The following is a 27559-nucleotide window of genomic DNA, read 5'->3' on the forward strand; positions in this document are numbered from 1 at the left end:
CACCAAGCAATAGATATCAAAATGAAACAGCGTCCTCAGTATTATACCTCTTAGTTTATACTGTTCTCCGATAGCAGCATTGACTGTGAAGGTGTGAGAGTCTTCATCACTTGGTGAGATGACTGCACCTGCTAGCTGCAAAGTGCCTCTTGGCTTCTGATTTCTGGATTGCTCGTTCACAAAATATTCTAGTAGTCCAGCTTCATTATTTAAAACAAAGAATCTGGTGAAGGCAAAATAAAAGACAATCACTACAAAGAACTAAAACAATAGCAGTTTGCTTGCTAGCTTTGGAAACCACACACAGTATTGAGGGATAGAAAGGAACTCATACTTATGCAGAGACTGACCTTTCCCGGGAAAGTCTCAAAAAAACAGAAAAGTAACGAATTACTTTCACTTAACGCACAAGTTCTTTTGACATGCACAGCAAGATTCCAAATATAGGAAAATAAGCTTTAGCCAATTAACTTATTTAGGTTTATTACGTAGAAGAGCTCTGCTTCATAAAATCCTCCTTTTACATCAGCTGAACTACCACATTAGTTTAATACCTAATCCAAAAGACAACAACTTTGGGAATGCAGATCTCTCAGATACGCACCTATTATCAGCCTAAATACCATACTCAAATGCTAGAGGGGGCAATCAACTCAACCAAGATACTAAAGCAAGGTGACATGACTGCAACCAACACAGAATGTGGGAACTCAGCAGGTCTGGCAACATTTATGGACAAAGTAACAGAGGTAAGGTTTTGAGTTCAGTCTGACTGTTCTTCAGAACTTGGATTTAACTTTAAGGCTGAATTAAAATGTTACATTATTAAAAGTACTGATTAAGTGAGATTTTTCCTGTAGTGTACTGGAATAAATAAAATAATAAAGTCACAGTACTAAAGCTTGACTAGTTTTGTAAACAAATAGGGTCTTACCATTTCTCTAATGAGCAATTCCAACATATTGTAATATTCAAATGTTTGCATGCATGAAATTTTAAAATTGTGTTTCTAAGCTAAATGTGCATTCAACATTGTTCTCACTATCTCATGGATCAGAAGTAACACTTGCAAATATATGTTTTGGTATATTGCGTCATCAATAACATTGACAATACCTTTGCACAATCACAAATATAGAAACACAAAATTAAAAGTTCTGAATAAGGTACAAATACTGTGCCCTCAAACCACCCTTCCCGCAATGAGGAATTTCAGCCATTCTTGGTTACGAATGAAAATCAACATTTTGACTCTTGTATACGGTCTTGAGAATTATGACGTTGTAGGACATACCGGCCACCAGTTGACTCAACAGAGAAAGCTTTTGAGGTCTCTATCCTTGTCAGCATAAATATGAGTGCACTTGTGGCACTGTGGTGGTGGACCTTGCCTGTGGGCCAGAAAGGTTCAAGTCCTACCTGCTCCAGAGGTGTAGCACAACATGTCACAGCCAACTTCACCTGTAACATTGCTATCACCTCAGTCTATCAACTACCTAATCCCCATAAAAACTGAAAGAAGTGCAGATGCTGCATATCAGGAACAAAACCAGAAGTTGCTGGAAAAGCTCAGCAGCATCTGTGAAGCAAAAAAAAAAAAAATCAGAGTTAACGTTTCGGGTCCGGTGACCCCTCCTCAGAACTCTCAACCTTCAAACTATAGTTTGATGTCTGTGGCGTGAAGAAATCCAGAGAAAACAATTTCTTTAAAATTTAAAATTTAGAGCACACTCAGTTCCAGAGTGGTTAAATGGTGTCATTCAAACCTGCCTGGTATTAGGGGTAGGACTTATTGCAAGGACTTAAAAGGTCACTCAGAACAATTGAGATCACTGAAAAACAGTTTTGCCAATAGAGTTTAGTTAGGGACAGAGAGACAGACAGCAAACTCCATTTTAAGACTACTGATTTTTAGCTGCCTCCAGGGAAGGAGTCAAGAATAGTTGGGTAGCTTTATGCTTTTAGAACGAACACCAAGTCGCAGTTCTAGGAGTTAGTAAGCAGCTAAGAGTTGAAATCAGGACTCAAGAATTGTCCTGGAGAACTGAGAGATTGGGAAGGTCACAGGCTTTGCGTGTTGGGAAGTTGCGAGGGGCTCAGAAGAAGCCTATGAGCATTAATACATGAGTGCAGCTATGAGAGTGGGGTTTGAAAAGCCACAAGCAGTATTCACTTAATGCAATATAGCAAGATTAGAGAACAGAGAAAACCCAGGAACAGCTGTCAGCTTGGTGAAATTAACTGCTGGTGAAGAGCTAAGTTAAATTTGTGAATAAATACCGAGTACAGTTTTGAGGCCAAGTGGTGCGCACAAGATCCAGAACAGTCCATGAGGAAGTCCATGATGGAACAACTCTTGATTGGGAGTTGAGCCCAGATCAGCAAAAGTGAAGAATTGCAATCTTGTGAAGTTTGTTGAGATGTGATAACTTAACGTATCATTAAATTTTGGGGGAGTTATTGAGAATTCTGTGGGATCTACCCTGCTTGCATTTGCTATGTGACATGCATTGTAGGATATTTGATCACTGTATATTACTCATGCTTAACAATATATTAATTATGTGTTAAAATAAGTTGTGGAATGATTTTTAGATTGTATTACTGTTCTAACATAAAGTAGTGTTGGTGATCTGGTTTGGGATCATAACAATGTCCAATTCTGCTCCAAGTCCAGCTCTCTAATTATTTATTTCCTTGGTGACCAATATTGACTCCCATGCTTTCAACACCCCAAAAATGTAAAATTCTCACCCATATTGAAATTCCTTCATGTATTTTGTAAAAGAAAATTTAAAAACCTCTCATCTTTTTAACCTTCACTAGCTCCACAGCCCTTTAGAATACTAGTAAACTAAGCCATATTTTCAAATCATAGAATGGCGACTGCACAGCTGGAGGCACACCGACTTTCTACAAAAGCTATTCAGCTAGTTCCAATACCACCTCCACCTTTTCTCCATAATCTTCACTTTATCTTTAGAGGTTTATCCAATTTCCCATTGAAAGCAATAATTTATTGTGCAAATTGGGCCCTTTGATAAAATCAACCTTACAAAGGTTTATAAAATCACGAGGAGCATAGATGAGGTGAACAGCCTGGAACTTTTCTCCAGTGAAGGGAAGTCCAAAATTAGACGGCATTGGTTAAGGTGAGAGATCGGAGGGACAACGTTTTCACACAGAGGTGGTCCACAAATGCCAGAGGAAGTGATAAAAGTAGGTATAATTACAACATTTAAAATACATTTGGACAGGAACATGAATAGAGGGATATGGACCAAACACAGGCAAACGGGACTAGTTCAGTTTAGGAAACCTGATCAGCATGGACGAGTTGGGCTGAAGGGTCAGTTTCCCTGTTGCATGACTGTAAGGCAACATTTTCTAAATTAAAAAGAAGCATTTATATCAGGGGTCTGATTTATGCTAACACTGTAAAGGAGGTAAGAAACAGCTTTGCACGAGTTATAATGTAAGCACAAATTGAATTATGCCTCACACAAGTTTTTTAGGTGAAGCCAAAACTAGATAGCACCATCACTACTTACACATTAAAGCAATCAAAGTTAATTGAAGAGCTCAACAATTATTTAACAATATCTGCTAAATGAACTCACCGATACTGCCAGCCTGTGACAAGGTTAGTATATTTCATCAAATATCCATGTACATTCTCCATGTGATCACTGTAGGCCAGAAAAAAAATAGAGTTGTGATATGCAAATCTATATAACCAAAGAAACTAATGCAACCTCAGATTACACATTTCACTTTAGTCACTCAAAATACCATAGCATTGAAGCAACCATAACATTTTACATTTCAAACACTGGAAAATTTTGGAGTGATTAATCCTTGAAATTTGTGCTGTGACCTGCCGTCAATTTTTGATAAGAACACAGATGGGAGATTAGAAGAAGGCATAAAACAGATTTTCAAATCCGAGTGGATATCCTGGGCAGGAAGCAGAAGATAGAAATATACTTTAAATTGAAATATTTATGGGCATTCTTAGGCACTCCATCAGACAAAAGTTGCTAGTGCCATGGAAAAAAAAAACTGCAGTCTCAATCATCAAATGGTACCAAGAATGACAGGATGAAATGAGATACTTGAAAAAAGTACATTGTGAAAAATAAAGCCTAAAAGGCAGTCTAGTTGCAGTTTTGCAAATTTTGTAGGATGAAAAGGCCAATTAGTAAAACATTATTTCTTTAATCAGTAAATCTGTAATAAGAGTGCATCTGTTTAAAGTTAGTGCTAGAAACAAAAGAAGTGGTTAGGAGTTTTATTTTTCAAGTCATCAGAATAAGGAGCCTAGAGCTAATGAAATTTAGCTTGGTCAACCTAGTGTCATACACACCAAGAAATTCATTGCTGCAAATAACAGTCTCCAACATGCGCTCGAAGTTACATCATATTAATTGCTGTGAGCACAACTGGCAGTGTACACTTTCCCTATTATTTCATACCTCACTTGAATAAGTCCAGCAGTCTTAAGCCCTAAGTGTTGCCAACTAATTCCTAAGAAACACCAAGTGTAGCTTTGGTATGGTTATTTAAATAATTCAATTGCAATGTTCAGATGGTAATTAAAAATATTATACTTCTTCCAGATCTGAAATCACACTAACTTTCAGGGTATTCCGTCTGATGAGGGCAACACATGCAATTTTGGCTTTTCCTACGATGCTCAGCAGACAGATGTTGCAATCATTGTACAGGGTTATAATTGATGCACTCTTAAAAATAACTTCAGCATCTCTGGGAAGGCCAAGTTCACCAACTCAAAAGATTGTACTTGATGCCAAATTGCCAAGCAATATTTCCTCTGACTCACCCACAACCTTGGGATGAATAATGGTTGCATACCCAAAAATGTAAGTTGAACTGACCGCTGGACCACAACCACGTTATTTAAATGGAGGGAAATTGCAAAACTCTGCAATGCAGAGGCATATGGTCGTGGCTGATCTCAATTGGGCAAGACAAAGTATCACACAAGCTTGCAAGAGTCAGTCTAATGGCCAGGTATTTCAAACTCAATACAAGAAGTGATCAGCAATTGCATCTGTATGCAGTGAACAGCCAACAGAAAGAAGAACCATTGTTACTATCATTTCAGTCAAGGCCAAGGAACCACTTGGGAATGGATTAATTAAGTTCAAAGACCTTTATTAATTCTCAATAGATTACTAAACACGATTAATTGAAATAAAATATCTATGTCAGATCACTGCAAAAGTACACAAAAATACAGCAATTGAGACCATACAGAGTTGAAAACAGAACAAGGGATATTGTGAAAAAAATTATAATACACTGATATAGTTGAACGTTGTAGAATTATTTCTCAGAAAAGGCAGAGATATAACTACCTCAGAGAGAAACACTCAGACTAAGGAAAGGAAGAATTCAAAGCATCTGACTCCTCAGAATGAGACTAGAACCAGATCAGACTTATTAGTCACAGGTAAATCTGGAAGGAGACAGAAGTTTTCTAAGGGTCTAAGAGAATGGTTTGTTGGTTATGTTGTTAGTAGAGTTAGAGGAAAGCACCTTGAACTCAAGTAACAGTATTTAGGAGATTACTGTTTGGTAGACCCCAAACACGTGATAAAACAGTTGAAGTTATGTCACATCTACATAAAATGGAGAAGTTCTGGACACCACATCTTAGGAAGGAGTTACTGGCCTTGGAAGGAGTGCAGAGTAGATTTACCAAATTGATACTTATGTTTGACAGAAGAATTCCAAGGAGACATAACGTAAAGGAGTGCTGTATTTCCTAGAATTTAGAAATTAAGGAATGGTTTGATCAAAGTTTTTGAGATATTAAGGGGAAAGGATAACTTTTCTCTATCTGCCCCATTTCTACTGGTTGGAGAGACCAGTATGAGTTCTATATTTTTTACAATCTCACCTTCTGAGACAACACCATTTTTTAAACAACTTTCTAATCAACCTGTTCAGTGATGTTATTACACACTTCTGGAGCAGGTGGGACTTGAGCCCATATTCATGGATCAGTGGCAAGGACAATGCCACTGCGCCACAAGAACCCTCCAGTATTAACTCTATGTCAAGTACTTAATCGTAAATAGGTGGTGGGCATTAACTGTGGATTCCATGTGCTCCTAAACAAATAGTCAAACCATTGTTGGATTAAGTAGTACATGTTAGGAAGTACATGTTTCTAAGATGTCCTAGTAAGTATACAAGCGTGCAATGGCTCCAAAGGGGATGTTTGGTGAAGCGGCAGAGTCCCTACCTCTGAAAGGGGAGGACCAGTTCATGTCCTAACTGCTCAAGCGTATAATGACATCTCTGAACAGCTTGATTAGAAAAATATTAAGGGCACAGTTATAGATGGCCGACAGGCTAACGGGCCTATTCCTGGCCCCATGTTTCTAGTTCGGATTCCGTCTAGTCAGAGTCATACAGCATAGAAACAGACCCTTCAGGCCAAACCGAACATAATTCCAAACTAAACTAGTCCCACTGCCTGCTCCTGGCCCATATCCCTCCAAACCTTTCCTCTTCATGTATCTCTCCAAATGTCTTTTAAACGTTGCAACTGTACCCGCATCCACCACTTCCTCAGGAAGTTCATTCCACATTCAAACCACCATCTGCGTAAAAAATTTGCCTCATATCTTTTTTAAATCTCTCTGCTCTCACCCTAAAAAATGTGTCTCCAGTCTTGGAATCCCCTATCCTAGGAAAAAGACAACTACCATTAACTCTATCTATACCTCTCATTATTTTATAAACTTCTATCAGGTCGCATCTCAACCTCCTATGCTCCAGTCAAAACAGTCTCAGCCTATCTAGCCTTAGTTTACAACTCAAACCTTCCACACGTGGCAACATCCTGGTAAATCTCTTTTGAACCCACTCCATCTTTATAATATTCTTCCTATAAGTGGGCGATCAGAACTGGACACAATATTCCAGAAGAGGCCTAACCAAAGTCCTGTGCAACCTCAACATGACTTCCCATCTCCCATACTCAAAGGGCAGTGCAACAAAGGCAAGCATGCCAAATGCCTTTTTAACCACCCTGTCTATATCTGATGCAAACTTCAAACAATTATGTACCTGCACCCATAGGTCCCTCTGTTCTACAACACTACCCAAGGTCCTACCATCCCTCCTTCCTCCTCTAACCAAAAAAGGGGTGAGAGACGTGCTAATTTGTTGGTAGCAGAGCGAGAAGTAAGGCATTCGCATGAAACACTTCAGTGATCAGCGGCTCAGCAATAAGTACAGGTAAGCTCAGGTAAAGTCCTTTTAACTTTCCTCTCAATCTTAGAGCAGCTGTGATGGCAATTAGGGCAGTGGCATGCTTCTCCTGCAGGATGTGGGAGATCAGGGAGACCTCCATTGTCCATGATGACTACGTCTGTGGGAAGTGCACCCCGCTGCAGGTCGGGGAGACTGTGTTTGAGAGCTGGATCTGGAGCTGGATGCACTCAGGATCTCCGAGATGCTGAGCGCATCATAGATATGAGTTTTAGTGAGGTGGTCACACCTAAGGTGCAGGCAGAGAGTAGCTGGGTGATCACCAGGAAAGGCAAAGGGAGTAGGCAGAAGAGTGCAGGAATCCTTTAGCCACGTATTCATCTGTCATATCACTCCGCAGGACCTCGTCCCTATTTCTACCTGTGTCATTCCCCTCGAAAACATTTTGATATGGTTGGGAGGGATGACCAGAGGAAAGCACCAGTAACCATGCTGGTAGCACTACAACTGGCTCTGGGGAGCAGCAGGAAAGGGTAAAGGTAAACAGGACCTTAGGGATAGGAGATTCAACAGTTAGGGGGACAGGCAGGAGATTCTGTGGCCGCCAATGGGAATCCAGGATGGTGCGTTGCTCACCACATGCCAGGGTCCGGGATATCTTGCAGCGGCTGCAGAATGTTCTCAAGGGGGAGGGTGAGCAGCCAGAAGTCATTGCGCATGTTGGCACAAATGACACAGGTAGAAATAGGGATGAGGTCCTGTGGAGTGATATGACAGATGAATACGTGGCTAAAGAATTGGTGCAGGGGCAGGGATTCAGATCCCTGCATCTTTTGTGCGGCAGAGGTCACCTGCTCAAGAGGAACAGGTTGCACCTGAACTGGAGGGGGACCAATATCCTGGTGGGCAAATTTGATAGAGCTGCAGGGGAGGGTTGAAACTAGATTGGCAGAGGGTAGGATCCTACACAACAGGAAGGCAAGTGCGAGGTTGGAAGGAGATACAGTAATCAGAAATAGCAAGTTGAAGAGACAGGTCAGGATGGAATAGGACAGGGAGCGAGGAATGCCTGTTGGATTAAACTGCATCTATTTCAATGCAAGGGGGCTGACAGGTGAGGCCGATGAACTCAGGACGTGGATAGATACGTGGGACTGGGATATTATAGCCATTACAGAAACATAGCTAAGGGAGGGACAGAACTGGCAGCTTAATGTGCCAGAGTACAGGTGCTTTAGGCGGGACAGAGGTGGAGGAAAGAGGGGGAGTTGCATTTTTGATTAAGGGGGTGTATCACAGCAGTAGTCAGAGATGAAATAACTGAGGGATCATCCAATGAGGCTTTGTGGGTGGAGCTAAGAAATAAGAAAAGGATGGTGACATTATTGGGGTTGTACTATAGGCCCCCAAATAGTCAATGGGAATTACAGGAACAAATATGCAGGGAGATTGGGGAGATTTGCAAGAGTAATAGGATTGTCACAGTGGGGGATTTTAATTTTCCTAACATAGACTGGGACTGCCATTGTGTTAAGGGCTTAGATGGGGTGGAATTTGTTAAGTGTGCTCAGGAAAGTTTCCTTAAGCAGTATATAGAGTGTCCTACTCGGGAATGGGCAAACCTTGACCTACTCTTGGGAAATAGGGCAGGACAGATGATTCAGGTGACAATGAGGGAGCACTTTGGGACCAGTGACCATAGCTCTATTAATTTTAAAATAGTAATGGAAAAAGACAAAACTGGTCCACAAGTTCAAGTCCTAAATTGGGGCAAGGCAAATTTTGATGGAATTAGACAGGAGCTTTCAGGGGTTGACTGGAGTAGTTTGTTTGCAGGCAAAGGGACCTCTGGCAAGTGGGAGGCCTTTAAAAAAGTGTGATAGCTAGAGTTCTGTGAGGGTGAAGGGCAAGTAGGAGTAGGAACCCTGGATGACAAGAGCTATTGAGGCTTTGACCAGAAAAAAAAGAGGGAGGCATGGCCCAGGAACAGGCAGCTGGGATCAAGGGAATCCCTGGAGGTATATAGGGGATACAGGAGTTTACTGAAGGAGGAAATCAGGAGAGCAGAAAGGGGGTATGAGATAGCTTTTTGTTCACCCTAATCATCTCAGGCAAAGAGATTTTTTAAGTATGTTAAAGGAAAAATAATAAGAGAGAGAATAGGACCCCTCAAGGACCAAAGTGAACATGTACATGTGGAACCACAAGAGAAGAGTAAGGTCCTCAATGAATAGTTCTCCTCTGTGTTTACCATGGATAAAGACATGAAGACTTGGGAACTTGGAGAAGTTAGTGGTGATATCTTGGGGACAGTCTATATCACAGTACAGGTGGTGTTGGAAGGACTAGAATGTACAAAAGTGAATAAATCTTCTGGTCCTGACCAGATATATCCAAGAAACCTGCAAGAGGCTAGGGAAGAAATTGCGGGGGCCCTGGCTGATATACTTGCATCATCGTTAGCCACGAATGAAGTCCCGGAAGACTGGAGGGTAGCAAATGTTGTGCCCTTATTCAAGAAGGGCTGCAAAGAAAAACCTGGGAATTATAGACCAGTAAGCTTAACATCTGTGGTAGGTAAGTTACTCAAGAAGATTCTGAAGGATAAGATATACATGCATTTGGAAAGACAGGGTGTGATTAAGAGAAGTCAGCGTGGCTTTGTGCATAGGAGATCGTGTCTCTCAAATTTGTTAGTGGTTCTTCGATGAAGTGACCAGGAAGGTTGATGAGGGCGGGGCAATAGCCATTGTCTATATGGATTTCAGTAAGGCTTTTGATAAGGCTCCACATGGTAGGTTGCTCCGGAAGGTTATATCACATGGAATCCAGTGACAGCTGGCAAATTGGATACACAATTGGCTTGATGGTAGGAAGCAGAAGGTAATACTGGAAGGATGTTTGTCTGACTGGAGGCCTGTGACTACTGGTGTGCCTCAGGGGTCGGTGCTGGGTCCATTACTGTTTGTTATCTATAGCGATGAGAATGTACAAGGCATGATTAGTAAGTTTGCGAATGACACCAGAATAGACAGTATCGTGGACAGTGAGGAAATTTACTAGAAATTGCAGCAAAATCTTGACCAGCTGGGGAAGTGGACCGGGAAATGGCAAATGGAATTTAATATAAATAAGTTTGTGAGGTGTTGCATTTTGGAAAGTCAAATCCAGGTAGGAGCTTCATGGTGAACAGTAGAGCCTTGGAGAAGAGTAGTGGAAGAGAGGGACCTTGGACTTCAGGTGTACTGTTCTCTGAAAGTGGAGTCACAGGTAGATAGGACAGTGAAGGTGGCTGTTGGCACACTGGCCTTCATCAGTCAGGGTACTGAATTTTGAAGTTAGGAAGTTAAGTTTCAGTTGTTCAGGACGTTGGTGAGGCTGCACTTGGAGTAATGTGTTCAGTTTTGGTCATCTTGCTATAGGAAGGATGTTATTAAACTGGAAAGAGTGCAGAAGAAATTTATAAGGATGTTGCCAGGACTCAAGGGACTGAGTTATAGAGAGGTTGGACAAGCTGGGACTTTTTTCTTTAGAGCGTAGGAGACTGAGGGGAGATCTTATAGAAGTGTATAAGATCATGAGAGGCATGGGTAGGGTGAATGCACTCAGTCTTTTTCCCAGGTTTAGGGAATCAAGGACTAGGAGGCATCAGTTTAAGGTAAGAGGGGAAAGAATACATGGGAACCTGAGGCCAACATTTTTTTTACATAGAGGGTGGATGCATATGGATTGCACTGCCAGCAGAGATAGGAACATTAACAATATCTAAAAGGCATTTGGACAAATATGTAGATAAGAAAGGTTTAAAAGGGTATGGGCCAAGAAGTGGACTTAGCATGGATGGACATTTTGGTCGGCACAAACCAGTTTGGGCCAAAGGGCCTGTCTCCATGCTGCAGGTCTCTATGAATAAGCCCTACCCTTGTTTGTTGTACCAAAATACAATACCTCACATTTATCCAGACTGAACTCCATCTGCCATTCAGCCCATTGACCCATTTGACCAAGATCCCTTTCTATTCATGGTAAACCTTCTTCACTGTTTAGTGTGCCTCCAATTTTGGTGTCGTCCACAAAGTTACTAATAATGCCTTCTATATTCTAATCGAAATCATTTATATAAATGACAAACAAAAGAGGACACAGAACAGATCCCTGTGGAACACAGCTGGTGACAGGCCTCCAGTCTGAAAAGCAACCCTCCACCATTACACTCTGTCTCCTGCCATTAAACTAATTATATATCCAATTGGCAAGTCCACCCCGAGTTCCATGTGACATAACTTTACTAATTAATCTACCATGTGGAACCTTGTCAAAGGCATTACTAAAATCCAAATAAACAGCATCCACTGCTCTGTCATTGGAAAACAAAGGTATAGTACAGATCATCAACTACTAATAACTGCAATGGTTGCACTGGATTACGAGAATGTGTTGATTTAAGTCATTACAGATCAACTGTAATATAACAGAAACATTTATAACAAAATAATGATACATAGTGCAGAAGAACCACCCGAAAAATTTTAACATTTTAACCATATTGAAAAATTGGTGTGATAATCAAAACTAAATACTGCCCTACATATGCAGGATTTATGCATTTCCATAATGGGAAATTCATTGATCGTGATAATAGGTTCAATCCCTTGTTTATGTCAATACCTATAAAATAGCAGTGTAAGTGGGGGGCAGCTATTAAGGAAGGGAATAACTGGTTAGAATTTTCACAATCTAGTTGTCATTATGTGTCACCTTGATTTTACAGTGGCATGCTTGCCTTTCTATCAGTTGTGCGCTTTTATTACAGGTTTGGAACAAAATCTGTGTTGACACTGATGCTCCACTGAGGGAATGCTGGTTGGCAAACGTGCTCATTTTGTGATAGAAATATTGGCCAGAGGCCTTGTCTGTTCACATGGAATAAAATAAAAAATTCCATGACACAGTACAAGGAAGAGAGGGCATTTTCCTGTTATCTTAGCCAAAATCTATCCCTCAACCATCGTCATCAAAATATACTAACTGGTCATTTATTTCATTTCCCAGTTGTGGAACATTGCTGTGCACATAATTGGAGAACACATTTGCATGCACAAGCAGTGTCAGCACTTCAAAAACAAAATCAGCTAGCTGTGAATGTCTTAAGGTTGTCTGTAAGCTGTGAAAAAAGCATGATATATAAACACTGGTCCTTCTTATCTATTTATGCACAGGCCTCTGCTGGATATCATAAAAACTAAGCTGTTGCTATGCTTTCAAGTACTCTAAGAATAATTAGCTTTCGATTCACTATTAAGTCACAAACAACTTGAGTGAAATACAAGAACATGATGTACACCTGTAAAACAGCATCCCAAAGCAGGAGTTAATCTTTTTACATTCTGCCAAAAGCAGAATGTTTGTTTTGTCTGTAATCAGCCACCTCAGACCTCCCAACCAGCTACCAATGAATATTAGTGTTACTTGCATTCCTCCTTCAATCTATTAAACAAAAACTAATTGATCATTTATCTGACAACTTTGTGGAACTAGCAGAATATCATCCAGTTTTACTAGAAAAAGCCGCTGCATTGAAACTCCGGCTCAGATATTATATATTATTATATATTTGTGGATTGTCTGCTGCCGGGATCAATCACGTATTCTTCTCTAATCCCTTGGTACAGCAAAAGCCTGTGCCCAAATTCATACTTTAGAATGAGTTATAATTATGGATCGCGGAGTACGATATAAACCCATTTTGTCAGTCCGAAAAATCATGATTTTCCATATACTTCGTACAGAAGTTGACCTGTCTTTACATCAACGACACACTATAATCACACTGTGGATCAGTTAGTTTGATTGGCTGGATGAATGGTGGGCCACACAGAAAGATACCAACAGATTAGGTTCAATTCCTGCACTGGTTGAGGTTACCATGAAGGACTCACCTTCTCAACCTCTCCCCTCGCCTGTGGCAAGGTGGCCCTCAGGTTGAATCACCCCAGTCATCTCTCTATAGTGAGAGGGGGCAGCACTATGGTCTGGTAAGACTATGATAAATTTACACTCACATTACTAGTTAGCCTAAAGTGTCATCACTCTAATGGAGGTTTCACTTACTAGTACCTTATGTCTGGATGTAGCACTACAGAACACGAACTGCAGCAATTCAAAGAGGCAGTTCACCCCCACTTTCTCAAGGGCAACTGGGGTTAGGGAAATTAATGCTGGCCAGCTACCAGTGCCCACATCCCACGAATGGATCAAACAGGCAATATGGACTGTGTTGTGAAGATGCACAGGAGTTTAAGGCATGCCTACAGGGAGTAGACTCTACTTGGTGAATGAGAAAGATGACAACCAACACTTCCAGTTCACTTTTACATTCAGCACAAAAACTGACTCCTGTCTTTAAAAGGACTCATTACGCTTTCAAAGATCAACTTGTATGCCAACAACTGGAGAATCTATAAATTCTAGAAAATCAAAGAGCAGAAAGCCTGAACCCATATTAAAAAGGATGTCATTATAGTGTTTGAGACTTCTAGCTGCATAGATTGCTTCCAAACCCCTCCACGATTTGACACCTCCCAATCTCTGCATTCTCCACCAGCATTACAATTCTCCAAGATTTTTCTTCCTCCAATTCTTGCAATCTTAAAGCATCCTTAACTTCAGCTACCCTAACATTGGTGGCAGCGTCTTCAGCTTCTAAGGTTCTAAGCCCTCCTGGGATTCTCTCCCTTAATCAGACTGGCTAACCATCTCTTTCCTCCTTTAGGGGTACTTCATAAAATCTGAACTTTTGGTCATTGGCCCATTATCTCATAATGTAGCTCGGTATTAAATGTTGTTTGTTAACACCCCTTGGAGCACCTTGGGAGATTTATACGACATTAAAAACATTATATCAATCTAAGAAGCTGCTACTGCTGTTAGAGGATTGTCTTGGCATGGCACAACCAAGCTTTATCGTTAGCTTTTCATTGATCTTTGGAGCTCTCACTGGAATGATTAATGATTACATTCTAATATTAACAGATGGACAATTATCCAGTGAAAAGCCAAAGTGTCTAAATTTCATTTGAACAACTTAACATCTGAACTACATCCTTATTGTCTCGCCAGCACATCCTTCCATTTACTCCCAGGTAAAGATTTTAAGCACAAAAGCATGCATACATTTTCCAGACTAGTAATAATTTTATAAAACCACAAAGGTCTATCACAAAACCAATGAAAGATAAATCTAAACATGGTTGCCTAGTTTGCCAGCACACTTTCCATTTCTGCTGATGCAGTGAAACAATCTGCTAGTTGTCACTTCCTTCAAAATATAACAAGGACAGTATTAAAGGATTTACAAAATACAGTGAACACACAAAAGGATTAATGCTCTACCACTAGCCTATCTTTGAGATAAAAATGCACAATTACACAAATTCAGTTATAGTTTCACAATAATTTCATGTAGAAATAAATTACCAACAATAATGGCATATCACAATGTTAATGTTGCTACTTTTAAGTTGGCAATGCATATGACTGCAGTTTCTTTTGCAGCAGTAAACTGCAACGCACAGGACTTCAGTAAAGATCAAGAGTTTAAACACACCAGAGTATGTGTTCCCAATACCAAAGAGAACTACAAAAAAAATGGCCACCAAAGCCCAAGCATGCACAGACAACCTCCACAATCAGTCAGTTGCAGCAGAAACCTGTGTGCCTGGCAGCCTTAGTGCATCCACGAGAAATGCCAAAATAGGTGGCAAAATCAACAGCTACTAAGATGATGGCAGCAAAGAAATCCAAGATGCACAACAAAAGGAGCAAAACTGTGGCCTAAGACCCAGTCAAAACCAGCAAAACAAAAACAAGAAAGCTGCAGCCAAACAGAAATAAAAACAAAAAGAGTGTAACATAAAAATCTAAATCCAAAGGATTTTTTTTTCCTCAGAGCCACCACATTCCTCTGAACAGAGCTGTTGCAAACAAATAGAACCATATTTATGTGAGGATAATGGTGTTGCTACAATTGCTCCTCCTTACAGAATGTACTGTGTTTAAATCAAAATATTACTGACCTGTTCAGGTCATATTTAAAAGCTCTAGGATGGAAAATATATGGGCAACACCATCTTTGTGACAGGTAGCTGCCATTCTGTCGCTTGAAGCGACATAAAACAGTAACGCTGCATTGCTGTACATGTGGGCTAATTGCACTGCCTAGTGGTGTTGATGATAAATGCAGCCTAAATGAACAGTTGCGTGCTGTAAATCACTCCTTTTGATGAAAGCTATTCAAAAAAATCAGCTGCTTTTGTAATGGTAGATTTTAAAGTAAAATTCCACTAAGGTTTTATCACATTGTACAAAAAACTTCCTGTTTTAATAGCCAGCCAACAGCATTCTCCATAAGCCTTTCCAATTGCCAGAATAAAAGTATTTAAAGTAAATTCTAATACCTGAGCAATCTGGAATTCAGAAGATGGAAACTAAAATATACCTATTGATTAGGCACTAGATAAGTTTCATATACAGTATTAACATATTAAATTTAAAGAGATATTAGGATGTTTTATTAAGTAAAGGGTGCTATATAAATGAATATTGCTCTCTGCTTATAATAAGGTACTACAATTGAGCCCTTTAATGCTCATTTGGTCGAGTTGCACCCCATTCAAATAATTAACGTGTGGTGAGATGCTGAATTCCCAGTACAGATCACTGGAGAACACATGTTTACATCTTGCCAATCAAATGATGTTACATTTATTCCTACGTTAAGTTTCTTACCTCCCAGTTAATTATCAGCCTTAAAGCTTTAGGTGGTTTCAAAATTATGCACTGTCTTGCGAATGATCATATGTTTTCTATCCATAAAGACAACATGCATTCACACTCCTCTAGTCACCATGCCTGTGAATTAATCACATTAGCAAGGCATGATCCTCCCTTCTGAAATGTATGCAAATTCCATCTGATCATCTTACATTTTCTCCCCCCAGAGTTCAGCTGCTGTCTCTGATAGTAAATCCCAGTAACTTTTTCCACAATCAATGTTATACAAACAATATGTGGTTATCTGATTTCTCCCTGCCTCCTTGAATAATAGTGCGGCGTTTCCAATTGTCTAACCTAGCCATTTACAGGTTCAAGAGTTTTCAGATTGATCCAAGGTCAGACTGTAATAAAGCTCATTGAAAGTGGAGTAAAAGCCTTCTGATTATTATTACAAAATGGTATATTCCAAATGGGCAAATTACTTGGCAGGCTTTGTGTGAGGGAAAGCTGAAGTTAATATTTTCACTGTAAAACAAGAAAGGATTAAGATCTTTTGCAAACTTTTATTTGTGAGGCTTTTATTAATATTCAAGATAGGCACCTAGTCTCACAATTAAGGTGGACCAGTTAAAATTGCAGAATGTTTCCTCTACACCAGTAAAGTTATGCATACTGTACCACGTGGTACATCATTATTTTTGCTTCCCACACCATTAACACGGTTTAATTAGAGAGATCAAGGGCGTCCAACTTTTTGGAATCTGAAGAGACACACACACACACGATTTTGCCATGGAACAGCACTCACCATTACTTAAATGTGAAACACACAGCAACGTCTGCCAAGGAATGAATGCTAAATGCACAGCTGAATGCTTTAGCCCAAGAGTTGCTGTTTGGGATTGCTGACCACCTATAGGCATATTTGCAATGATGATGACCTTCACCATGGTTAAATTAAAAAGCAGAAATGAAAAAGCTATAATCTACAGATTACTACCTTAGACGCAAGCAAACTGGCACAGGGTCAACCAGATTAGAGGTAAATGTGTGGCTCAAAGATACGTGTGGAAGAATTGGGTTCGAATTCTTGGGATATTGGCACCTGCACTGGGGAAACGGAGGTGTTCCATTGGGACAGGCACCACCTGAATTATGCTGGGACAAGACTCCTGGCGAATCATATAACTAGGGCTGTGGATAGGACATTAAACTAAATAATGTATGCGTGTGCATGTGTGCATATTAGTGCATGGGGCGTTTAGCTACATGGAAAAAATTAAAAGGAGGGGAGGACTAAGCAGATGCTCTTACACTTTCCAGAACAAATAATAGGTTAAAGTCCAACAGCTTTATTTGAAAACGCAAGCTTTCGAAGCTCAGCTCCTTCCTCAGGCGTAGTGAGAGAGACAGGGTATAAGACACAGAATTTATAAGCAGAAAGTAACCACCCTAAAACTGGCCACCTCTTGTTGAATCTTTAATCAGTCAGGAAGGAGACTACTAATTAAATACAATAAACCAGATACATTGACGACATTTTCTATCTTTGGTCTCATGATAAGGAATCACTGGAACAACTGCATAGGCTCATCAACAAGTTTCATCGGACCAGACTTCTCTCGCTTCCAACCTAAACATACTGAAAAAGCCATCCTTACGGACAAGCCCAATGCACACACAGAATCTGGTCAGATGAGGGGGAATGCGACAGACACTTGAAGGCGTTGAAAGACGCCCTCATAAGAACAGGATACAATGCTCAACTCATCGATCACCCGTTCCAACGTGCTACAGCAAAAAACCGTCATAACCTCCTCAGAAGACAGACATGAGATGCGACCGATAAGGTACCCTCATCTAGTAGATATGCTCCACCGCCCCCCCCCCCCCACACACACACACACACACACACACACATATATACCTTCTCAAGCACACACTCTCTCTCTCTTGCTCTTTCTTTCTAACCACACACATACACATACACAGACAAACACATGAATTATTTCATCCAAGATGTTTGTGTAGTTGCAGATACATTTTGTTTTGCTCAAGAAAAACCTGACCCTTGATTAAACAGACAGATTCTAGGCAAGACCTCACATCTAAAATGTATGGTCTGACTTGAGAAGTCACCTCTTGTATGCATTGATAAAACCTTTAATTATCTTGAAACAATGATTTGAAAGGTATCTGTATTTTGCATTTTAATCAGTAGTCTCCTTCCAACTGATTAAGGATTCAACAAGAGGCAGCACCTCACTATGCAGAAAAATGGGTTGATGGCAGACCTCAAGAAAAGGAATTCCTGGAATGTCTATGAGATTTTTTTTGAGCAACTTGTGGTAGAGCCTGTGAGGGAACAGGCAGTTCTGGATTTGATGATGTGTGCTGAGGTAAACTTGTTTAGGGAGCTTAACATGAAGGAACCTCTTTGGAGTGGTGACCATGATATAATTGAATCCACCCTTGCAGTGTGAGGGGGAGAGGCTGGAATCTGACTTAACTATTACAATTGAGTAAAGTTAACTACAAAGACGTCAGGGAAGGGCTGGCCAGAGCTGATTGAAGGGAACTTAGCAGGGAAGACAGTGGACCAGCAACAGCAGGAGTTTCTGGGCGCAATTCAGGAAGCACAGAAGAAATTCATCCCAAGGAAGAAGAAACATACGAAGAGGAGAGTGAGACAACAATAGAAAACAGGGACAGCATAAAATCAAAAGAAAAAGCATACAACGTGGTGAAGACAAGTGGGAAGCCAGAGGATTAGGAAGCCTTTAAAAACCAGTAGAGGATAATGAAAAAGAGCAATAACAGGTGAGCAGGTGAAATAGGAAGATAAGCTGGGTAGTGGTTTAAAAAATATTATAGAAGTGTTTTTTAAGATATATAAAAGGTAAGAGAGGCAAGAATGATTGGACTGCTGGAACATAAAGCTGCAGAAGTAGTAATGTGGAACAAAGAAATGGCACAAGGAACTGAATAGGTACTTTGCACGAGTTTTAACATTGGAATCACCAGCGGAATACCAGAATTTCAAGACAGTCAGCAGACAGAAGGGAGTGTAGTGGCCATCATTAAGGGGAGGATGATGGGGAAGTCTGAAGGTGAATAAATCACCTGGACCAGATGGACTATACCTCAGAGTTCTGAAGGACATAGCTGGGCAGATTGTGCAGGCACTGGCAGTGACCTTTCAGGAATCAGTCGAGTCAGGGAGGGCCCTAAAAGACTGGAAAAGGCTACAGTAAAACCTTTATTTAAGGGAGGAAGGCAGAATACAGGAAAATATAGGCTGGTTAGCCCGACCTCTGTCTTTGGCAAAATTTTAGAGTCCATTATTCAGGATGAGATTTCGGATTACTTGGAAGTGTATGGTAAAACAGGGCAGGGCTTCATCAAGGGTAAGTCATGCCTGATAAATTTTTTTTGAGAAGGTAACAAGCAAGTTAGACCAATTAGAGCCAGTGGACCTAATTTATTTGGATTAAACAAGGTGTTGCACAGGAACCTGCTAATAAGATGCAAAAGTCCATGGTATCTGGAGCAAGGGACTGGCATGCATAGGGGACTGGCTAACTGGCAGAAGGCATAGTAGGGATAAACGGTTCTCTTTTGGGCTAGCACCCAGTGACTAATGGAGTTCTGCAGGAGTCAGTGTTGGGACCACAACTATTCGCATTATAGGTTACTGATCTAGATGAAGAACTGAGGGCATTGTTGCTAAGTTTCCAGACCACACAAACATATGTTGATGAATAGGTTGTGTTGAAGAAGCATGGAGGCCGTGGAAGGACTTGGGCAGGCTAGGAGAGTGGCCAAAGAAGTGGTTGATGGTATACAATGTGGGACAGTATGTGGTTATGCACTTTGGTAGGAAGAAGAGGTGTAGACTATTTTCTAAATGGGACGAAGCTTCAGGAATTTGAAATACAAAGGGATTTGGGAGTCCTAGTTCAGGATTCTCAAAGCTAATGTGCAGATTCAGTTAGCAGATAGTAACACAAATGCAATATTAGCATTCATTCCGAGAGGACTAGAATACAACAGCAGAGAGCTGAGCTATATAAGGCTCTAGTTGGTCCGCATTTGGAACATTATGAGCCATTTTAGGCCCCTCAAGAAGGAAGTGCTGGCCTTGGAGGAATTCCAGAAACTGTTTATAAGAATGATCCCGGGATGAAGAACTTGTCACACAAGGAGTGATTTAGGATTCTGGGTCTGTACTCAACAGAGTTTAGAAGGATGAGGAGGGAATGTCATTGAAATTTACAGGAATCTGAGAGGCCTGACAGAGTGGACATGGAGAAGATGTTTCCACCAGGAGGGCAGACTAGGACCAAGAGCACAATTCAGAGTGGAAGGACCATTTTTTAGAACTGAGACGAGAAGCAATTTCTTCAGCCAGAGGGTGACTCATGGAATTTTATGCTGCAGAAGGCTGTGGAGGCCAAGTCATGGTGCGCATTTAAGACAAAGATAGATAACTTCTTGATTAGTAAAGGGATCAAGGGTTATAGGGAGAAGGCAGGAATATGGGGCTGGGAAACATATCAGCCAAGATTGAAAGGTGGAGCAGACTCGCATGGCCAAATGGCCTTTTTATGCTCCTACATCATATGGTGGTCTCCGCTCTTTTCACTGAAAGAATCATACACGAGTTGTAGGACTCTTCCCACTATCCTACCATTCTACATTCGAACGTGAAGACGTGGTTGAGGATGAAGCGGATGAGTTGTAGGATGGCATCTGGAAATTAGCAGTTGTTGGTATTGAGTACTGAAGCTGTTGCAGCGATGTCATTGTTGTGGGGGATGCAGGTGTAGAGTCACCTTAATAAGTTGTTACAATCTCCCTACCTTAATTAGTTTGTACGGTTTTGGATGACGTATTACTTTGGTTCGACCCTCAGCATGCAACTCTTATACCTATCACGTTATTCCAATCATTTGGTTTGTCTCCGGCAATACCTTATTTTTAAGTTTTTGTAATTATCTCTATGCCTCATTTAATCAGATTATAGGTCATCCCTTCGCTTGTTATTTAGCTGTTGACACCTTACTCACACTGTCTAACATTCTTGGTCACCTGCAGAGACTTATTATTCGACACTCCACTCTCACCAGTTGTATGAACTTTTGTTCTCTATGCCTATAAATTCTGCGATGTGAAGGTGCCAGTGTTGGACTGGGGTGGACAAAATCAGAAGTCACATGACACCAGGTTATAGTCCAACAGGTTTATTTGAAATCACAATCTTTCGGAGTGCATCCCCTACGTCAGGTGAAGTGAAAGAGAAGAGCACACAGACACAGTATTTATAGGCAGAGAGATCAAAAGATCATACAACTGGTATAAGTGGAATGTCGAATATTAAATCTCTGCAGGTGTGAGTAAAGTGTCAACAGTTGACTACCAAACGAAGGGATGACCTACAATCCAATTAAATTAGGCAGACAGACAATTACAAATGATTAAAAATAAAGTGGTGCTGGAGTCAACCCAAATAACTGGAATAACATGATAGGTATCAGACAAACTAAAACAACTGCAGATGCTGTAAATCAGGAACACAAACAGAAGTTGCTGGAAAACCTCAGCAGATCTGGCAGCATCTGTGAAGAAAAAACATCAGAGTTAATGTCAGAATCCTGAGTTCTGAGGAAGGGACACCGGACCCGAAACGTTAACTCTGATTTTTTTCTTCACAGAATCTGCCAGACCTGCTGAGCTTTTCCAGCAAATTCTGTTTGTGTTCCTGATAGGTATAAGAGTCGTATGCCAAGGGCCTAACCAAAGTAATATGTAATCCAAAACTGTACAAACTAAGTAAGGGAGGGAGACCATAACAATTTATTAAGGTGATGGTGTCAAAACAGGACAGGTAAGAAAGGTTTTACAGATGCAGTACAATGTGGTGTGGTCACACGTAGCACAACACAAACCCAAGATCACAGTTGAGGCCAGCTTCATGGGTATTGAACTTGGCTATCAGTTTTTGCTCAGCAATTCTGTATTGTTGTACATCTCAAAGTCCACCTTGGAGGACGCTTACCCGAAAATTGAAGGCTGAATGTCCTTGACCACTGAAGAGTTCCCCGAATGGGAAGGAACATCCCGGTCTGGTGATTATTGCATGGTGTGCATTCATCCATTGTCATGGTGTCTTCATGGTCTTGCCAATATACCATGCATTGGGGCATTCTTGCCTGCAGCTTATGATAGAAAACACCAGCCAATTCACATGAGTATCTGCTGTGTAAGTGGTGTGTGGTGTTCCCACGTGTGATGGCAGTATCCAAGTTAATGATCTGACATGTCTTGCAGAGGTTGCCATGGCAGAGTCGTGTGGTGTTGTGGTCAATGTTGTCCGGAAGGCTGGGTAGTTTGCTGCGAACAATAGTCTGTTTAAGGTTGAAGGTTGTTTGAAGGCGAGAAGTAGAGGCGTAGGGATGATCTTGGCAGGAAGATCTTGGCAAGATGCTAATCATCATCAATGATATGTTGAAGGCTCCAAAGAATGTGGCATAGTCTCTCTGCCCTGGGGGAGTACTGGACGCTGAAGGGTATCTATCAGTTGTATCCTGGTTCTGTCTTTTGAGGAGGTCATTGCAGTTTTTCACTGTGGCGATCAAGGAGTTGACCATTGTATCCCATTCTTATGACGATGTGCTTTAAAATCTTTAGGTGTCTGTCACATTCCTTCTCATCTGAACAGAGGAGGAACGCAATACAGGGCTTGTCCGTTAAGGATAGCTTCATTAATAGGTTTAGGGTGGAAGCTAGAGAAGTGCAGCATTATGAGTTATCCTTGGCTTGCAGTAGAGTGGGGTACTGAGGTGTCCGTCCTTGATGGAGGTGTGTTTGTCTAAGAATGAGACTGACTCTGAAGTGCAGTCCATGGTAAGTCTGATGGTGGGATGAAATTTGTTGATATTGCTATCTAGTTGATTCAGTGGTTACTCGCCATGAGTCCAACAGAACAAAACGTTGTCCACGTATCTGGTGTATAGCATTGGTTGGAGGTCCTGTGCCGCCAAGAAGTTGCTCAAACTTGTGCATGAAAATGTTGGCATATTAGGGTGCAAATTTGGTCACCGTGTGTCTGGATGAAGAACTGGTTGTCGAAGGTGAAGACATTGTCGTCGAGGATAAAGTGGATAAGTTGTAGGATAGAGTCTGGAAATTGGCAGTTGTTGATATCGAGTACTGAGGCTTTTGTGGCGATGCCATCATCAGAGGGGATGCTGGTGTAGAGTGCCGAAACATCCATCATGATGAGGAATGCTCCTGGATCGACTGGTTTGTAGGTGCTGAGCTTCCATAAGAAACCTGTAGTATCATGATAGAAGCCAGGGGTTCCTTGTACAGTGGGCTTCAGGATGCCCTTGATATAGCCAGAGAAGTTCCCACACAGCATCCCATTGCCTGATACAATGCGACATCCAGGTGTGCTGTGGCTCTGTGTATCATCGGAAGGCAGAAGTCGTCTCCTATGCGAGAAGTACACAGGATGAGAGTGCATAGGATACTCTGAACATCTGGATTACAGGTCTTGATCAGTCTGTTGAGCTGATGGGTGTGTTCTTTGGTTGCATCGGCAGGTAGTGTCTGTAGTGTTCCTGGTTGTTCAGTTGTTGGTACTCTTCCTTGCGGTAGTCCATTCTATTGTTTATGACGATGGCTCCTCCTTTGTCTGCTGGTTTGATAACAATATTGCAATTGGCCTTGAAAGCATGGATGGTGTTGCATTGTGCTTGGGTGATGTTCTGCGCTATCTTGTGAGTGGGGCTGATGAATCTGGCATTAATGCATCTCCTGCCAGCTTAAGCATACAAATCAAGCTTAGGGAATGAAGAGACTACGTCATGTTCTTCGCAGCCTTCAACGTGTCATTGATGAGATGAGCCTCTCACCAAGATCATCCCTCCGCCTCCATTTCTCACCAAACCTTAAACAGACCATTTTTCAGGACAACACTACACAACCCTGCCATCACAACCTCTGCAAGACATGTCAGATCATTGACATGGACACCGCCATCACACGCAGGAACACCACCCACCACGTACACGGCAGGTACTCATGTGACTCAGCCAATGTTGTCTATCTGATACGCTGCAGGAAAGGATGCCCTAAGGCATGGTATATTGGCCATGCAGATTGTACAATGGATGAATGGACACCGCACAATCGCCAGACAGGCATGTTCCCTCCCAGTGGGGGTACACTTCAGCGGTCAAGGACATTCCAATTTTTGGGTAAGTGTCCTCCAAGGTGGACTTTGAGATACACAACAGATACACAGAAGAATCGCCGAGCAAAAACTGATAGCCAAGTTCCATACCCATGAAGACGGCCTCAATCGTGATCTTGGGCTCATCGCTTACATGTGGCTGCACCACACTGTTCTGTATCTGTAAAACCTTCCTTACTTGTCCTGTTTTGACACTATCACCTTGATAAATTGATATGATCTCTTTACATTAATTAGTTTGTACAGTTTTGGATTAATCATTAGTTTGGTTAGACCCTCGGCATGCAACTCTTATGCCTAGCAGGTTATTCTAATCATTTGGTTTATCTCCAGTAACACCTTATTTTTAGTTTTTTTGTAACTATCTCTCTGTTTCATTTAATCAGATTATAGGTCATCTCTTCACTTGTTATTCAGCTGTTGACATTTTACTCACACCGTCTAACAACTGTTGGTCACCTGCAAAGCTTATTATTTGACATTCCACTTACACCAGTTGTCTGATCTTTTGATCTTTCCGCCCTTGATCTCTCTGCCTATAAATTCTGTGTCTGTGTGCTCTTCTCTGTCACTTCACCAGATGAAGGGGCTGCGCTCTGAAAGCTTGTGATTTCAAAGAAACCTGTTGTTATAACCTGGTGTCCTGTAACTTCTGACTTTGTATTGCAAGGAAGCACAATTGCTGAGTAACACAGGGCATGGTTCCAGGAACAATGAGATGGTAGTCAGATAATCTCATCTTGTGATGTTGGTTGCGGATCTAAGGTGGTTAAGAAATCACAAGAACAACAATTGGATCTTTTATATGCAGCCAACCAAGTGAACCATAAGACATAGGAGCAGAAGTTAGGTCATTCAGCCTATCGAGTTTGCTCCACCGTTCAATCATGGCTGATATGTTTCTCAACCCCAATTCTTCCGCTTTCTCCCCGTAACCCTTGATCCCCTTGACAATCAAAAACTGATCTATCTCTGTCTTAAATATACTCAATGACCTGGCCTCCACAGCCTTCTGTGGCAGTGAATTCCATAGATTCACCACTTTCCAGCTGGAGAAGTTTCTCCTTATCTCTGTTCTAAAAGCTCTGCCCTTTACTCGAAGACTGTGCCCTCAGGTCATAGTCTCTTGTACCAATGGAAACATCTTCCCAACATCCATTCTGTCCAGGCCATTCAGTATTCTGTAAATTTCAACTAGATTCCCTCTCATCCTTCTAAACTCCGTCGAGTATAGACCCAGAGTCCTCAAACATTCCTCATATGTTAAGCTTTTCATTCCTGGGACCATTCTCATGAATCTTCTCTGAAGCCGCTCTAGGGCCAGTACATCTTTCCTGAGATATGGGGCCCAAAGCTGTGCTTAATACTCCAAATGTGGCCTGGCCAGAGCCTTATAGAGCCTCAGAAGTACATCCCTGCTTTTATATTCAAGTCCTCTCAAAATAAATGCCAAAGTTGCATTTACCTTCTTAACTATTGACTCTACTTGCAAGTTTACCTTGACAGAATCCTGGACTAGAACTCTCAAGTCTCTTTGCACTTCAGACTTCTGAATTTTCTCCCCACTTAGAAAACAGTCCATATCTCCATTCTTCTTGCCAAAGTGCATGACCTAACACTTTACCACATTGTACTCCATCTGCCACTCTCCTAACCTGTCCAAATCCTTCTGCAGCCTCCCTGCATCCTCAATACTACCTGTCCCTCCACCTATCTTTGTATCATCTGCAAACTGGACAGTTTAGTTTTCCACCTGAAAATGGCAGGTATCTCTGACTGTTCAATGAAAACAAAAAATGCTGGAGATCACAGCAGGTCAGGCAGCATCCATGGAGAAAAAGCAAGCTAACAAACTGATTCTCGCATCTACAGTAATTTGCTCTGACAGTTCAGCACTGCACTCAAATAAATGTCAGCTTTGATTACGTGTTTGAACCCCTATAGCAGAACTTAAATTCACAACTTTCTGACTCAAGATGTGACAGACACAGCTGAAACAGCAGCAATGACTTTGTAACTTGTGCATAATCTTAGTATGAGAAAGTTAGGTTAACTGATATGTCCAAAAAAGGGATGTAAACACAAGTTTTCTCTTCTCTTTATCGCTACCTTATTTTCTGTAAACTAATGGCTCACTAAGATACTTCTACAAAGGCTATGTAAAAAACAAAGCACACAAACAGAACAAAAAAAAAACTATGCCAGGATGCTCACTGTGTGTTTGAAAGATCAATCAACATACACATTTTCAACCTCTGCAATATCAGTAAATCAACCACTGTTAAACACAGAACAGTAACATAATTAGAACTATTTTCAATTTGCCCCAAATAACTTCAAGCCCGCTGAATGCATAAGAGTACATCCTCATTCTATTTTCTAACCAATAAGAGTCTCTCTCCAAATGTTTCTGGTTGCCTTTTGTCGAGGGTTGGAGGGTTTGAACCATAGGGAGAGGCTGAAAGGACTGGGGTTATTTTTCCTGGAGTGTCAGAGGCTGAGAGGTGACCTTATAGAAGTTTATAAAATCATGAGGGGCATGGATAGGATAAATAGGCAAGGTCTTTTCACCAGGGTGGGGGAGTCTAAAACTAGATGACATAGGTTAAAGGAGAGTGGAAAGATTTAAAAGGGGCCTAAGGGACAACTTTTTAACACAGGTGCTGCATGTATGGAACGAACTGCCAGAGGAAATGCAGGAGGCTGGTACAATTACAACATTTAAAAGGCATCTGGATGGGTATAAGAATAGGAAGGGTTTAGAGGAATATGGGCCAAATGCTGGCAAATGGGAACCAAAAGAACTGCGGATGCTGTAAATCAGGAACAAAAACAGAAATTGCTGGAAAAACTCAGCAGGTCTGGCAGAATCTGTGAAGAAAAAAATCAGAGTTAACGTTTCAGAAGGAGGGGTCACTGGACCCAAATGTTAACACTGATTTTTTCTTCACAGATGCCGCCAGACCTGCTGAGCTTTTCCAGCAATTTCTGTTTTGTTGCTGGCAAGTGGGACTAGATTTATTTAGGATATCTGGTTGGCATGGGCGAGTTGGACCGAAGGGTCTGTTTCTGTGCTGTGTATCTCTGACTCTATGACCCCACGGTCATAATTTTTAGTTTCTTCTGTGTATTTGTAAATCCTTCAAACATGTCACGTCAATTACATTTTGATCATTTTCAAGATGGCTGTATCACCAATTACTAAAACATTCAATTACATTACTGAAAATAGTTTTCACCTCAGAGTTCGATTTTTGCTCCAAAATACTGACCTTG

At 41.2% G+C, this 27559-nt stretch overlaps 1 protein-coding gene across 3 annotated transcripts in view; it reads right to left on the reverse strand.

Moving 5' to 3' along the window:
• The window catches only part of osbpl11 (oxysterol binding protein-like 11), an 83998-nt gene that overhangs the window by 49030 nt on the left and 7409 nt on the right, over positions 1-27559 (reverse strand). For all 3 annotated transcript variants that reach the window (XM_048599033.1, XM_048599032.1, XM_048599031.1), the window contains exons 2-3: positions 3621-3689; positions 48-223 (exon numbers count right to left, since the gene is read on the reverse strand). In XM_048599033.1, the coding sequence (XP_048454990.1) occupies positions 48-223; positions 3621-3682 (238 nt within the window). In that variant the 5' untranslated portion in view covers positions 3683-3689. The remainder of the gene's footprint in view (positions 1-47; positions 224-3620; positions 3690-27559) is intronic.

The sequence above is a fragment of the Rhincodon typus genome, chromosome 7, assembly GCF_021869965.1.
Source record: "Rhincodon typus isolate 14 chromosome 7, sRhiTyp1.1, whole genome shotgun sequence".
NCBI classification, from domain to species: Eukaryota; Metazoa; Chordata; class Chondrichthyes; order Orectolobiformes; family Rhincodontidae; genus Rhincodon; species Rhincodon typus.